Raw genomic sequence first — 14,317 nt, 5'->3', positions numbered from 1 at the left:
ATTGAACTATTCACATCTTAAACTGCACTGTAACTTTTATCCATGTATTTTTTCTTTTAATGTTTATTTTATTATCTTTTCTTTTTAATGACTGATTTTAAATGCCATTTTCTTAATGTCTTTCGTTTTTTGTAAAGCACTTTGAATTGCCTTGTGTTGAAAGGTGCTATATAAATAAACTTGCCTTGCCTTGTAGGCCTACATGTAATAAGAACACTTTACTACAATCACAATAAAAGACAATCATTTACAACAGAAATATAAAAATCAAAAACACAGTGAATAGTCAGGTGTCATACTCCGCTGGGGTTTTGAGCCTGGTCTTGGGCACGATCAGCAACAGCTGGTCAGCAGACCTTAAAGCTCTGGCTGGGGTGTAGCAATGGAGGAGTTTGGCTATATAGGCAGGAGCCAGCCCATTTAGGGCTTTGAAAACAAATAAAAGGAGTTTAAAATAAATTCGGAACCGAATTGGAAGCCAGTGAGGCCAGAATTGGCATGATGTGGTCACGCTTGTTGTGGCCAGTCAGAAAACGTGCAGCTGCGTTCTGGACTAGCTGCAGGTGTTTCATTGAGGCCTGGTCCATACCCATATAGAGCGTTGCAGTAGTCCAGTCTCGAGGTAACAAAGGCATTAATAACCCTTTCTAGGTCTTTAAAAGATAAAAACGACTTGGTCTTCGCCAATAGTCGTATTTAAAAAAAAAAAGCAGGTTTTGACTATGGAGATGACCTGCTTGTCGAATGTAAAAGCGCTAGTGAAGGTCACTCCAAAGTAGTGAAGGTCACTCCAAGGTAAACTCTGTCTGACGTGAACTTTTAGGATTTTAGCATAATTTTCAGGCTCAAAAACTGCATAATTAGCGAGCCTTTAATAAACCTTGCATTATTCAAATATTAAAACTTGAAGGTCAATCAGTTATTATTCCAATAAAGCCACTTTCAGAATATTGTAACACCCTTATCAAAAGTTCTATGATCTCTTTTAATTGCTCGGTAAAATTAATGTGCCACTTAAGTCTTTTTTATAACAAATCTGTTCCATTAGCTTGTGTTTGGCTCAACATATGTTTTGTAGTTTGGTCTCCATATGAAGCTGGTCCCCATCTGTTGTCAGTGTGGTGAATGTGCTGATCCTGGACAGAAGCTCTGGTCAGGAGGGCCAGACGAGGCTCAGCTGCACCGGGTTTACACTGTAAAGCTACATCTGCTGCCCCCGGGGCCATTCAGGAGCCCGACTGAAACAGACAGGACTAACAGAAAACATACACCTCAAGATTTATTACCCATGTTGTCCTAAAATTAAATGTTGCTTGAAACATGCTATAAAAAAGAGACATACAGTAGTGAGTCTCCACATATGGCGCTGGTTATTTGCTGTAGGGGCAGTCTGAAAGAAGACTGAAGTGGTTTTCAATAAGAGACGCCACTGTGGTCCAGGAAATGACCCGGTCCCTGGCCTCCAGCTGCTCTAACCTCACTACTGAGCGTTGGTAATAAATATATCAAAATATGTAACAGGGTTCCAGCCATTCTGTCTGCGCTCAGCACACACATGCACTCAGTCAGATAGTTAAACTCTACACAGACAGCTACTGCAGTCTGCCTTAAAATATAACAAGAGCTATGAAGCCGTCTGAGTGACGTTAATTTCAATTTACAGCTGCAGAGCTTTTTACTGACTAGCAGAGGTAAACTGATATGAATGTCTAATGAAGCGCTCGTCTGACAGGCGGAAAGAGAGCGAGGCGAGGGGGTTCACTTTTGGAAGAGAGATTCACAGAAAGAGCGTTTCACTAGTATATTTATACATTTCTTCTAAGTGGCTAATAGTGTGTGCGGCTTCCTGACAGAAAAGGATCAGCCTGGAAAAAAATCCAGATCTGTCTATAAATGTTTGTGTGAGCCAAAGACAACCCAGCAGGGAGGCATAACAAGTATAATTTCTAAATAAGAACCTGTGTGGAGGCAGGTATGGCTGCCAGCAGCTCCTACAGAGTGCACGGCTTGATAAGACGCCTCACTCATCCCCAATTCCTGTCACTATTAGCATGGCTGCTCTTCAGTCTGCAAGCACTGCTAAATCCCTGCTTGGAGCACCTGCAGAGAGCAGCCACCTCTCCCTGTCCTCTCCCCATCCCCACTAAATGAAAGTAAACCATGTATTTGGCTGGTGGCTGTTGGAGTAAAGCGTTGCGCTGTGTTAAGCCCCATTTCATTGCTGTCCAGATGAGCAGCTGTGGATCCTGTGGTCTTCCGCCGGATCCAGGGCTAATACAAAATATAAACCAATTGTAGTGTGTGTTTATCTATCGGCAAGATGAACAAAGGAAGGAAGCCAATTCTTGATTAACTGTTCCAATTGTGATAAATAGTACGATTTTTTTTTGCCATCTGGCTCCGCACGCGTTTGTTTACGTTTTGCATTTCTTGGAAAGGGAAAGTGTGTTGACTTGCTGCCAGGTTGGTGGTGGCTCGGTTTATTGGCCCTCAAACGTTGACCTCAGAGGACACGGTGGGGGGGGTCATGGCCGGGTCAAATGCCTCATGGCAGACAAACAGGGATACGCTGACTTGTTGCAAAGACTTGTTGTCCTGGGAGGTAATGCAGACAGCTGTAGAGCCGCAGCTAGAGAGAGTCCAGCATGTAGGAAAGGGAAAGATTGTAGGGAGAGACACAAACACTCACATGGACACACACCGCAGACTTTTCCCACACGATACACTAGTTCTGTAATCAGTGGTGGAAGAGCACTCTGATTAAAATGTGAATTGTAAAGGAAACTGTTCAAGGTTAGAGTCCTGCATTCAAAATCTTACTTAAAGAGAAGTACAAAAGTACTGGGATTATAATATACTTAAGTAAAAAAGAACAAGTAATGGCCCATTTCAGAATCATTTTTACATAAAACCAATTACTGGATTATGTTTATTCTAGCATTAATATTTTCACAGCTGTGGAGCTAATTCTAATTACTTTATATTCTATTGTAAATTGTAAGTTTCAATGAATGATCATTAGTAAAATAACTTGTACAATTTAACATTGTGAGTTGAAACAAAGTACATTTTTACTTTAAGTCAACTCATATACTGATTATGAGGCAGCCCTTGAACTTAAGTTTATTAGTTAAAACACCCTATTTATTTTTACAGTGTGCTGCTGGATGTTTTAGCTTTGATTATTTGTTTATTTATTAGTTGATTTATATTTTATATTAGATAATAATCTGAATCTGTAAGAAAAGAAGTAACAAGTACACAAATGGCTTCTCAAAATATTGGGGAGTAGAAGGATAAAGTAGCATTACATCAAAAAAACAGTTAATGACCTCTTAGTGCACTTAAGTACAATACTAAAACACTTCCCTCTGGACTAATCGTCATAGAATTCTGTTTGGCCTTTAGTGTAAACAAGTTAAAGCCAATTACTTGCAGATTTATGTTAATTTAAATAGAACTTTTGGTTAATCTGCAGGTTAAGATAAAAACCCTAACCCTAACCCTACAGTTCCAGTTTTTAAACTAAAAATAAATGGACACACGTCATTGAACATGGTTTAATTTATATATTTTGTACATTAATAGAAATATAACTTGTATTTATTTAGCCTTTCATCTCGTTAATAAGTCTCTGTTCTGTGATAGAGAGAGCAGAGGAGCACATCCTCTGCGATCGCTGTGACACACAGAGGACTCTCTCTCTTCTTAATGGTTGTGTGTGAGCTCCTGTGAAGGCTTCTTGATCTCATTATCAGTGTTGTAACAGTAATTAACCGTTATCATTGTCTCAATCTATGCTGTGTGGGTCCTTAAATGTGGGGCAATGGGCCGTGAAAATCCTTGAAAAGTCCTTGAATATGAAGTTTAAGAAGATGTGGGAACCCTGTAAAGCATTTTTCCTTTGATAAGTCAGTGTGACCAACCAAGCTGGCTGGCAAAAGGAGTGACAGGTGGATTTAAAAAGATGGGTTTTATTTACTTAAAAAAGAGGATCACACTTAAAGAAAGATTCCTATCAGATGCAATGAGAAGTCAACTTGTCAATTTATCAGTTCAGGCAATTAACCATTTAAAAAATGCTGGAAAAATCTATTATGCACTGCAATCGCTGCATACATGAGTATACTTATTTATTATTATTTCACTTATACTTTCCTTTTTAAGTAAATGAATATTTGTGTAGTGTTAGGATTGTTTTTATGGATTTTGAAAAACATTTCTTGTCTAGATGTATTAGGTATTAAGTCCTGTAGTGGGATTTAACTCCTTTTTGACGTTTGCTGCAGCCTTAAAGGTGGGGTAGGTAATTTTGGAGAAACCAGCATGAGTGCGCTAGAATTTGAAAATACACAGCCGGAAAAAATCTACCACTTCCTTACAGAGCCCCTCCTCCAACACACATGAACGTGACCAATGAGGGCACGAGATAAGTTTGTGCACAGATGGAAGGCTGACAGGCAGGTAGGCCATCCAGTTATTTTAGCCGGGCCGGCTCAGATGATTGGTCATGCTTTTTACAGGACCACGGCTTCCACAGATGACGTTTTTTTATGGATTTTTTGTCAAAGCACATGTTAAGAGCATTCCATGGAATATAACAAAAAGTGAATCTCGAGCCGGTTTCTCAAACTTACCTACCCCATCTTTAAGGTTACGTTTATGACGATGATGCTTAATGACTTTAATGTCTGATGAATATCTTTGACCAAAACTTTGCTCTAAGTAAGAACTTAGTACAATGTGCAAGATTGCTTTTGCTCCTTTTGAAGTTTTGGGAGCACTACTGTTTGACTTTTTAGAATTTAGTATGTGATCCACTAACTCATGCATATATTTACTGTCACCCAAATGCATGCAAAATCACAGAGTCACACTGTCCTCTCCCTCAGTCAGCAGAAGTGTCAGGGTAACTATGTGGTCAGCTCAAATCCTTCCATTTTAATGTCATCCAGTGGATCAGTTCTGCCTAAACGCTATTAAAAGGCTCAGACAGGCTCATTGCTGCTCATGCTAAACCACCATATAGCTAGTAGCACGAAGAAGAGAAGTTAAACCAAAAAATAAATACTGCAAAGCCGGGTGGATTAAGATGTCTTGACCTTGAGGCTGGCGTTGTTTGGACTGCTGCATGGAGAAAGTTCATGAGCTGGTCATATCAGAAATGTAGGAAATGTTGACAGTTTCTCTTCAGACTCTGTGTTGACTTTGTATCAGCCGGGTCAAAAAGGGTCGGAGGCGTATATATAAAATAACAGCTCAGGCACGTGCACATCCTACACACACACCTCCACCCAGACAAAGAGTAAAAAATCGGAGACTTGATTTGTAGGTTTTATGGTTGGTTGTGAGTTGAGGCGCCTTTGTATGACCTAATGAATCATGGCTATTCAAGGCTCCTGCCACATAAAGAACACAGTTCACATGTTAGTCCTGATTCCTAACCTTCTATTACATGCAGTAAACATTAAATCCACTGACACACATACATACAAACAAACTAAAAACATACAGGCTTTGCATCATTCAAACAACCTGGAAGGCAGGATCAGCGATGGAGAGAGAGGCTGCACCATAAATAATTCCCCCTCCTCTGCACCATCAGAGGCAACAGCGCTGGCTGCGAGCCACTCTGACTAGGAGGCCTGTTGCTATATTCATTATGTTAATGCTTAGACAACGCCGAAGCAGCCTGGATGAGATTACGCCTCACACTCTGGCCCACTCCACTGTTTGGAGAACGCTTAAACTATGACCTGTTAAGCAGAGCAGCACTGTGCTAGTGTTTGGTGATTTTGCACTTCTTAGCTACTTAGCCATTGTCCCATTCTGCGAGGTAGAGTAAGAGTGGGAATCTTACTAAAACGCCAGCAGGAAGTGAGGATGAATTATTCAGGATTGGAGTAACCTTGATGGCTTACCTGCGCTCTCATCATGCACGCATTCTCACCGCTTTATCTCTCTTAGAGAAACAGATGCTAACACACATTGATACACACACTGAGGTGGTACGATTACTCATATGAGCAGGCACCTGTACATGGATGCATACATGATAACCTCTGCTATCAAAGGAAAAGGAGAAACCAAGAGAACATGCAGTACTGGGAGGCAGAGCTTGTTCAGAGATGGGATCGATACTGCAGCAATAACACAGCTATAGCAGATTTACAGATTAGCCCATCCGGAGCCCCGGCCTTTTGCTTAGATGATCTCCAAGCTTTAGATTCATCCCAGCAGATACGGAGGCCTTGATCAATATGCAGGCGTCAGCTGCTACTAGAGCTGCCAAGCCCAACTCTCATTTAGCTGGCATTTTCACAGGAACATCCAAGGTTACTGAGAAATCATCAGCAGATTAAAGGTGCACACACCAAGCCAACATCAAAAATACAAAGCTGCGACTGTTGCTTTGCCTCACGTCCAATGCATCATGGCCAGAAAGACGCAGTTGAACACACCACACAGCCAACGTACGTTATGCACCTTCATGAGGGTCAATGAACTCCTTTCTAGCTGGCAGCTGTATCTGTATTCATCATTCAAAAGGGGAAAATGTATGACTTTGTACATACAAGCTGTTGTTATAGTACATATATATCAATTAGGCACCCACCATGAGAGAAAGCAGGGTTTAGAATATCATTAATAGATAGTGTTTGGTTTAGGACCACGTGTAGGCAGCATGTGGGGGTGTGCAAGCACCACTCTAACAACTTCATTAAATCAGCCATTAATTCAATTTCAGGCTTTTGAATAAGACTGATAAGCAGAATTCGGGGGCCATTTTAATGCAGCAGCAGAGTTTAATGAGAAGAAGCAAAAGGCAAAGGGGAGATTTGGAACATTATGCAGTCGGGTACCATTCCTCATATATATTGGGAGAAATGAAAGACATGATAAAGCTGTTTCCTAATCTCTGAGGGTCTGATCAACTTAAAGTAATAAAGGTCTCTGATATATATATTAGGGCTGTCAAGTTAACGCGTTAAAAAAAAATTAACGCCACTTATTATTTTAACGCGATTAACGCATGTGTATTTTTTTTCCTCGGCCGCCCCGTAGTTTCAGAGCGCATCGAGTTTAAAGCTGATGCTGACAGCCCCGCTCCTGCCGCCCGCTTGTGGCAGACCACACTTCCACGCTCACCGGCAGGCACCGACTGGCCATCGGGAGGACCGGGAGGGTGTGTGTATGTGTGGCCCGAGCGAGCGAGAGAGAGACCTTACGTGTATTGTTGTTGTTAGCATCTGGTGCTAGCTAGCTGCGCTAACGGATGCAAGGAGCTGTTTAAATGAAAACAGAGGAGCGCTCTATCCACACAACTGCGCCGAGCACTTGACTTGATGCAGGAAGCAGACAGCGGGACATTGTACGAAAAGTCAGCACACTCATGATAGCAGCGTCCAGGCAGCTCCCGTTCGAGCATATGCCTTGAGTTGCACATAGCTCCAACGATCCAAGACACACACACACACACACACACACACACACACACACACACACACACACACACACACACACACACACACACACACACACACACACCATTTGTATTGTATGAGAGGTTCCAGGTTGAATTGAGGCGAATATTTGAAATGTTCAGAGGTTGTTGTTTAATATTCATGAGTATATTTGTCATTGTTCAAATGATAATAAACATTACCATAAAGCATATTTGTCCACTCATATGTTGATAAGAGTATTAAAAACTTGAAAATATTCCTCTAAGGTACATTTAGAACAGATCAAAAATGTGCGATTAATTTGCGATTAATCACGATTAACTATGGACAATCATGCGATTTCATTTTCATTTCAAACCTTTATTTAACCAGATTGGTCCCATTGAGAACATAGATCTCTTTCTCAAGGAAGACCTGCTGCATATAGGTTCCACATGAAACATAAAACAATAAAGGACATTATACATTATATTTACAGGATACATAGTTATAGACATGTACAAGTGCCCATTGTATCAGCAAGCATTTCATTTAGCCTAGCTTTAAAAACATGCAGAGGAATGAGATTGCTCAGTTTCAATTCTTGATTAATCGCGATTAAATATTTGAATCGACTGACAGCCCTAATATATATGCATTACATAGCTGCACACAGAATTATTTAGTTGTATAACCACACTGATGTAATATATAGTGGAAATATTCGTACTCAAAGTTTGTATTTAGTGTGTGGCTTGGATTTCATCCAGAGAAAATATGCATCGACTGAGCTAGAAATAATATCCATGCTGGAACTGGTTTTCATGGTTTGCTCTGCCTTACCTTGAGCTCCGTATGGTGCTGCGTTGGCTGACTCCCAATCTCTCTCTCTCTCTGCAGAGATGACCTTTTCCGTGTGGAGTTGGACATCGTTGCAGGAGACGAGATGTTCTACAGCAAGGTGAGAACCTTTAGGACAGACTCTACAGCATGTATTCATTTAAATTAGGTATAATTTGTCACAGGAAAATGTCACCTTCTACTATAGAGAAATGCAAATGTATAATCACGCATGAATGTGTGTGCTTTTTTATATACAGAAAAGGACGTGGGAGTCGAACAAGAATGACATCAGGATCTGCAGGATGAAGGGCAAGCATGAGGTGAGACAGAGTGGCTGATTCTCCACATTCTCTATCTTTCAAGAACCTGCTAACACAACATTGACCTCGACACTTAATACAGTTGATATGGCCAACGTCATAGCAAAGAGCTGCTAATCTACAGTAGAACAACACAGCGTATTTATTTAGAGTTGGATTTATGGCCATCAGGCACATTCAAGAACAATAATCTTTTCGCTCTGTGTTTGGTCTCCACCAACTCCTGAGGGAAATATCTGGCGCTTAAGCTGCAAAATGCTTCACAAAGTTCACCAGAGAGCCAATAACTCTGCTTGGCAGGTAGATAGTGTGTTTTTCAGAGATTCTCTTTCAAAGCAGCTGCATGATGATGAGAGCAGTGAGACTGAACCAAAACACTAAATGAAAATAATGAGCTGAAAGACGTCAAGAAGACTCCTTACAGATGTGTAGTTCAACTGGTATTTGTTCAGCTCGACCCATCCCTTTATATACAAGTAGTAGTGGGATCCATTGGAAATGTAATTCGATGAAGTATAGCTTGAAAAAGCCTTATCATGAATGATGACAACACATCACTTTAAAGAGGCTTATTCTTTTTTCATGTTAAATGGGCCAACATCATATCAAGTATTAATAATACAATAATCTGGCTGAGACACAGACTTTAACATACCATTAGAAAGCTCCTCATGTCTTGTTTTTTGTAGGTTACTTTAGCATTTGATTTGTTATTTAACACTCTGTTACTGGAGGCATCTTCTGAGTTGTATCTCAGAGTAGTGATTGAGTCAGCGTCTTTTTTTAAAGGGCTGACATTTCTGAAAAGCCCCTTAAGGAACTACAGATAATATGCCAAGATACACACAGTAGAAAGTCACACTTAATATATTGAATGCCACATTGATAGTGAAATATGTTGAAATCTTGTCCAGTTACTCAGATTGTTTGTCTGGCGCTGTTCCTCTTTCTCATTATTCTGGCACACGTCCTCCCGTCCCGCCGGCAGCTCTGCTTTCATTGTGCCAGTCATCTCGCTGTCATGCCTGCTTGCTCAGCCTCACGCGGAGGAGGGCTCTGACAGATATTGTGCCATTGTCCCTGCTCATCTAACACACACACATTGATCAGAGGAACAGAGCCCCTCCTACCTATCCACCTCTTGTTCCACCGCGATGGGTTAGGAATGCGCTTTGTGCCCTCAGAAAATGCAGGTGGGCGTTGGGAAAATGATCCGATGAGAAAGTGAATGGGGTGAAACGTCCCAACAGCCACCAGCAGCCCACGCCTGAATGCCCTTTATATCTCCAACACACACACACACACACACACACACACACACACACACACACACACACACACACACACACACACACACACACACACACATACACACACACATACCATGCAGGGTTTCCGCTAGGATTTTTTCTCGCCGGTCAAATGTCCGGGCAGAATTTATTTTACCGGACTAATTTGAAACTTACCGGTCATATTTCAATAATAATAATAATAATAGTTGTGTAGCAGAGTTTCCGTTAGCAGGTAATTACCGGACTATGAGCAGATATGCTGATGTTTAAAACTCAGTTCACGGGGCTCATTTTTATATTGCTTCAGTTTATAATCGTAACAGATCGAAAAATTCAGATTCATTTTTCAATAAATGATTCCACAAACAACAAACAACATAATTATTACATTCAAACAAACTACTTGTAGTAGATAACGTACATTATTCAGAAGTTTACATCAACTATGAATAATAACACGGGAGAAACGGATCCTCTCTTTCCCTCCCTCTCTCTCCTGACAGCACGTCAGTTTCTCAAGCAGCTCCTGCAGCTCGCTAAACAGAGGGCGGGGCTTCAGGTGATTCTGCAGAGCTGCGTGTCTCGGTCAGACTCAGCAGCCGATCTGATCTCTCTCTCGCGTCCGGTTACACTTCACTCGCGTTTATGTCCATATCGATCAGATCCAGCTCTCCTGATCGGCCTTTATAGAGAGCACCGATCAAACTATTAAGAGTGAATATCGGCCGATAATGACCGGCGGCCGATCGATCGGAGCCTCCCTAATTATTACCAGACATTTTGACCGGCAGGTTTTGAATTTACCGGTTTTTTATAAATTGTACCAGCTAAAAACCGGTAATTACCGGCTAACGGAAACCCTGATACCATGTATACATCACTTCAGGGGACATTACATTCACTTACTGTACATGCATTTCCTGGAGACTTATCCTAACCTTAACCATAACCAACACATGCCTAACCCTAACCCTTACCCTTAACCTAACCCTTACCCTAATCCTAAACCTAACCAAGTCTTCACCCTAAAATTAATGATTCCCCTTATGGGGACCTCCAATTTGTCCCCATAAGGGAGGCGAGTCCCCACACGTGACTATGTAAACAGATGTAGGTCCCCACAAGTATAGTAATGCTAGTCCACACATACACACACACACACACACACACATACAAAGTCAGTGTGCGTGTGTGAAGTGGTGATGGTTGGCAGGGGAAACATGGGACCTGTCCCCTCCAGGCAGAGAAAAAAATGACTTATTTAACACAGTGAGAGAACACCTGACATTAAATCTGTGTGAGACAGTGCCAGACAGGAACACAATGGAGAATAGAGGGACGCAGACAAAAAGCCTAGCTGACAGCAGGAGAGGTGAGAGAGAGAGAGTTGGTCCTTGTTGGCCGGAGCTGAGGGGCCGGCCGAGATATGAAAGGTCTTCTCGCCCCTAATGACTGTGCTGCTGCCTGGTGAGGCTGTGAGTCACACGGCAATGTGAGCGAGATAAGGCCCCTGCCAGGTCCTCTCCGTCAGCTCATGGGCCCGGACGCAACTGAAGGGGATGTGCTTGTTTGTGTGTATGCATGTACACACAGGCACTCACTCACACACTGGCCAGGGTGCAGCCGGTGTTATTTCTCGAAGCCTTTACGATGTGTTTCGAGTCACTATGGTTTATATGGGACTGAAAGTGACATTATGTCTGTGTTCAAACCAACAGACACTACACAGATCTGACACAGTAACGTGATCCTGCACTCAGAATCAGAATGTTTCCCCCGAAGCGTTGTTATACTGTCGAAGCAGAAGTGCAAAATAAAAGGCAAAAGGAGGAAGAGTAGACTTACATATTAACAACTAACTTAACAGAAATACTACACATTGTAAAAAAGAAAGTAGCAGTATTTTCTAAAGAGGGAAGAAATAAGAGTAGGAACCGGTAATGTCAACACAAAATACAGCCACACAATGACCACAGAGTTGAACCGATACATCTCTGAGAAAATGTCAACAAGAAAATGCAACATTTATAGATACCCTGTGGAGTTAACAAAGTTGACAGTCCGTGTTTTCCCCGAGAAACATTTTGTTTAATGCATTTCCTTTCTCATAAAACTTTGAATAAAGGCAGCGGAAAGGGACCACTTATAAAATACTGCTGTGGCCTGTCAGGTGTGTGTGCGCTGCGTGCGCGTGTGTGTGTGTGTGTGTGTGTGTGTGTGTGTGTGTGTGTGTGTGTGTGTGTGTGTGTGTGTGTGTGTGTGTGTGTGTGTGTGTGTGTGTGTGTGTGTGTGTGTGTGTGTGTGTGTGTGTGTGTGTGTGTGTGTGTGTGTGTGTGTGTGTGTGTGTGTGTGTGTGTGTGTGTGTGTGTGTGTGTGTGTGTGTGTGTGTGTGTGTGTGTGTGTGTGCGCTGCGCGTGTGTGCGCGCGTGTGTGTTACGTGCTTGGTGAGTATGAAGGAGTCCTATAGTTAAGCACCCTCTAGCTGCCTCTCTCATCTCCCACTGAGAGGCCAAGATGCCATCAACAGATGCTCCGATGTGTTTGTGAGGGGACTTGGAGTTAAAGGAGATCGGAGGAGAGTCAAATTGTCTTTCTGTGTCTGTCTCTTTCTTTTTCGTCTCACTGTTTAGCGAGTAAGTGTGAGAAAAAAGAGGCAAGACACCTTTTTAATGTGTTTTTTCGAGCCGGTCTCTAAAGTGAGCTCGCCGATAGTGACAGAGGAGAAGCGAAAAGGCCGTTGGATGCCCAGTAGATCTCATTATCAGTCGACACTGTGTACAGTACTTTTCTTTACAGAGGCAGGCCGTGATCTGTCCACACAACTCTTGGCAGGCCAAAATACTGCTGTGTGTGTGTGCGTGCGGCGGCCTAGCATTACTATACTTGTGGGGACCTAAATCTGTTTACACAGTCACTTGGGGGGACTCGCCTCCCTTATGGGGACAAAATGGAGGTCCCCATAAGGGGAATCATTCATTTTAGGGTGAAGACTTGGTTAGGTTAAGGGTTAGGGTTAGGGTTAGGGTTAGGGTTAGGGTTAGGGTTAGGCATGTGTTGGTTATGGTTAAGGTTCGGATAAGTCTCCAGGAAATGCATGTAACTCAATGTCATGTCTCCTGAAGTGATGTATACATGGTATTAGTGTGTGTGTGTTACCAGTTTTGACACTTGAGCATATAAAAACATGCAGCAATGTAACAATCCTTTCTCATCGTCATTTACCGCCACTGTGTCATACATTTGCCCAAGGTAGCTTATGCCTTAGTATCAGCTTACCTTTACAAGACAGATGCCGAGGGGCGGGACAAAGGGCAACATCACTGCCAGGGAATGACTCTGGGCGACAAACCCTGCTTACTGGCTGAGTTACACCTCATGTGTGGCCCAGAAGCTCTTTGTTAACGCCAAGAAACATGCCTCACACAGCAAAATAAGAAGAAAGGAGAAAATACCATCAAAGGGCAAGGTCCCACACAGACCTCCACACAGCTTTAGTGGGACATAAGTGATGATGGGGGGGGAAATCTTTCTATAACCTATACATTTTTAAAATACTGCATACTATACCTTTTTAATAAATAATGAAAAATGTTAACATGGTGATGACCCAGCAGGCGCCTGAACACATCATATATGTGAAAGAAATACACTATTTGATGTCATTTCATTGTCTGGGATCCATTTTGTAATATACGCAGCTTGATTAATCTTGCCTTTTTCATGACGTACCTGGATTGGACCAAAGTGTGCACAGCATTTCTTCTTTCAACAAATAATTGCATCATCTTTCTAAGATTAAGATGGACTTTTATTAATCCCCGTGGGGAAATTGTTTCTCTGCATTTGACCCATCCTGTGTTAGGAGCAGTGTGCTGCCATTTTGAACGGCGCCCGGGGAGCCGTGTAGGGAACGGTGCCTTGCTCAGAGACACCTTCGCCACCACCGCCCTGTTGTTTGCTTAAGCCCTGTAATAAGTTCAGCTTTGATGCAGCCTTAAAGAACCAAGAAAGACCTAACTAAATATATATGTTGGTAACCAAATGATATGAATTGTGTATCATGAAATCGATGTTACAGTGATGTTTTTATCGAGCTACAGTGGTTACCGCGGGGTGTTGAAATGCATAAGATTGCTCCAGGCTTTGTATTTCCTGAGTACCTCTTGCTGTTTCCTCATCACTTTGGAGGTCAAGCTGCCTGAATATTGAAACAAATGACACTCTTTTCCTGACTCTAATGTATGCACAGAGGTGAGGTCACTAACCCTCATGTACATTATATGTTAATACATATTCATGATTTCAAGGGTTCTTCTTATCTGCTTCTCTCTCGTTTCCGCCTCCCACACACGCACAAACACAATTAAAACAGAAAGTCACATCTATCAAGCAGTCATCTTCTGTGCGTCACCCTCCC

At 42.1% G+C, this 14,317-nt stretch overlaps 1 protein-coding gene across 1 annotated transcript in view; it reads left to right on the top strand.

Annotated features, from left to right (window-relative positions):
• Window positions 1-14,317, top strand: part of sema6bb (sema domain, transmembrane domain (TM), and cytoplasmic domain, (semaphorin) 6Bb) — a 154,528-nt gene that overhangs the window by 77,431 nt on the left and 62,780 nt on the right. The window contains exons 4-5 of the mRNA XM_034081247.1: window positions 8,346-8,406; window positions 8,546-8,608. Coding sequence (XP_033937138.1) covers window positions 8,346-8,406; window positions 8,546-8,608 — 124 coding nt within the window. The remainder of the gene's footprint in view (window positions 1-8,345; window positions 8,407-8,545; window positions 8,609-14,317) is intronic.

Source organism: Pseudochaenichthys georgianus, chromosome 4 (assembly GCF_902827115.2).
Source record: "Pseudochaenichthys georgianus chromosome 4, fPseGeo1.2, whole genome shotgun sequence".
Classification (NCBI taxonomy): domain Eukaryota; kingdom Metazoa; phylum Chordata; class Actinopteri; order Perciformes; family Channichthyidae; genus Pseudochaenichthys; species Pseudochaenichthys georgianus.
Note: the sequence above shows the minus strand (reverse complement) of the source record. Positions and strands in the feature narration are given on the sequence as shown.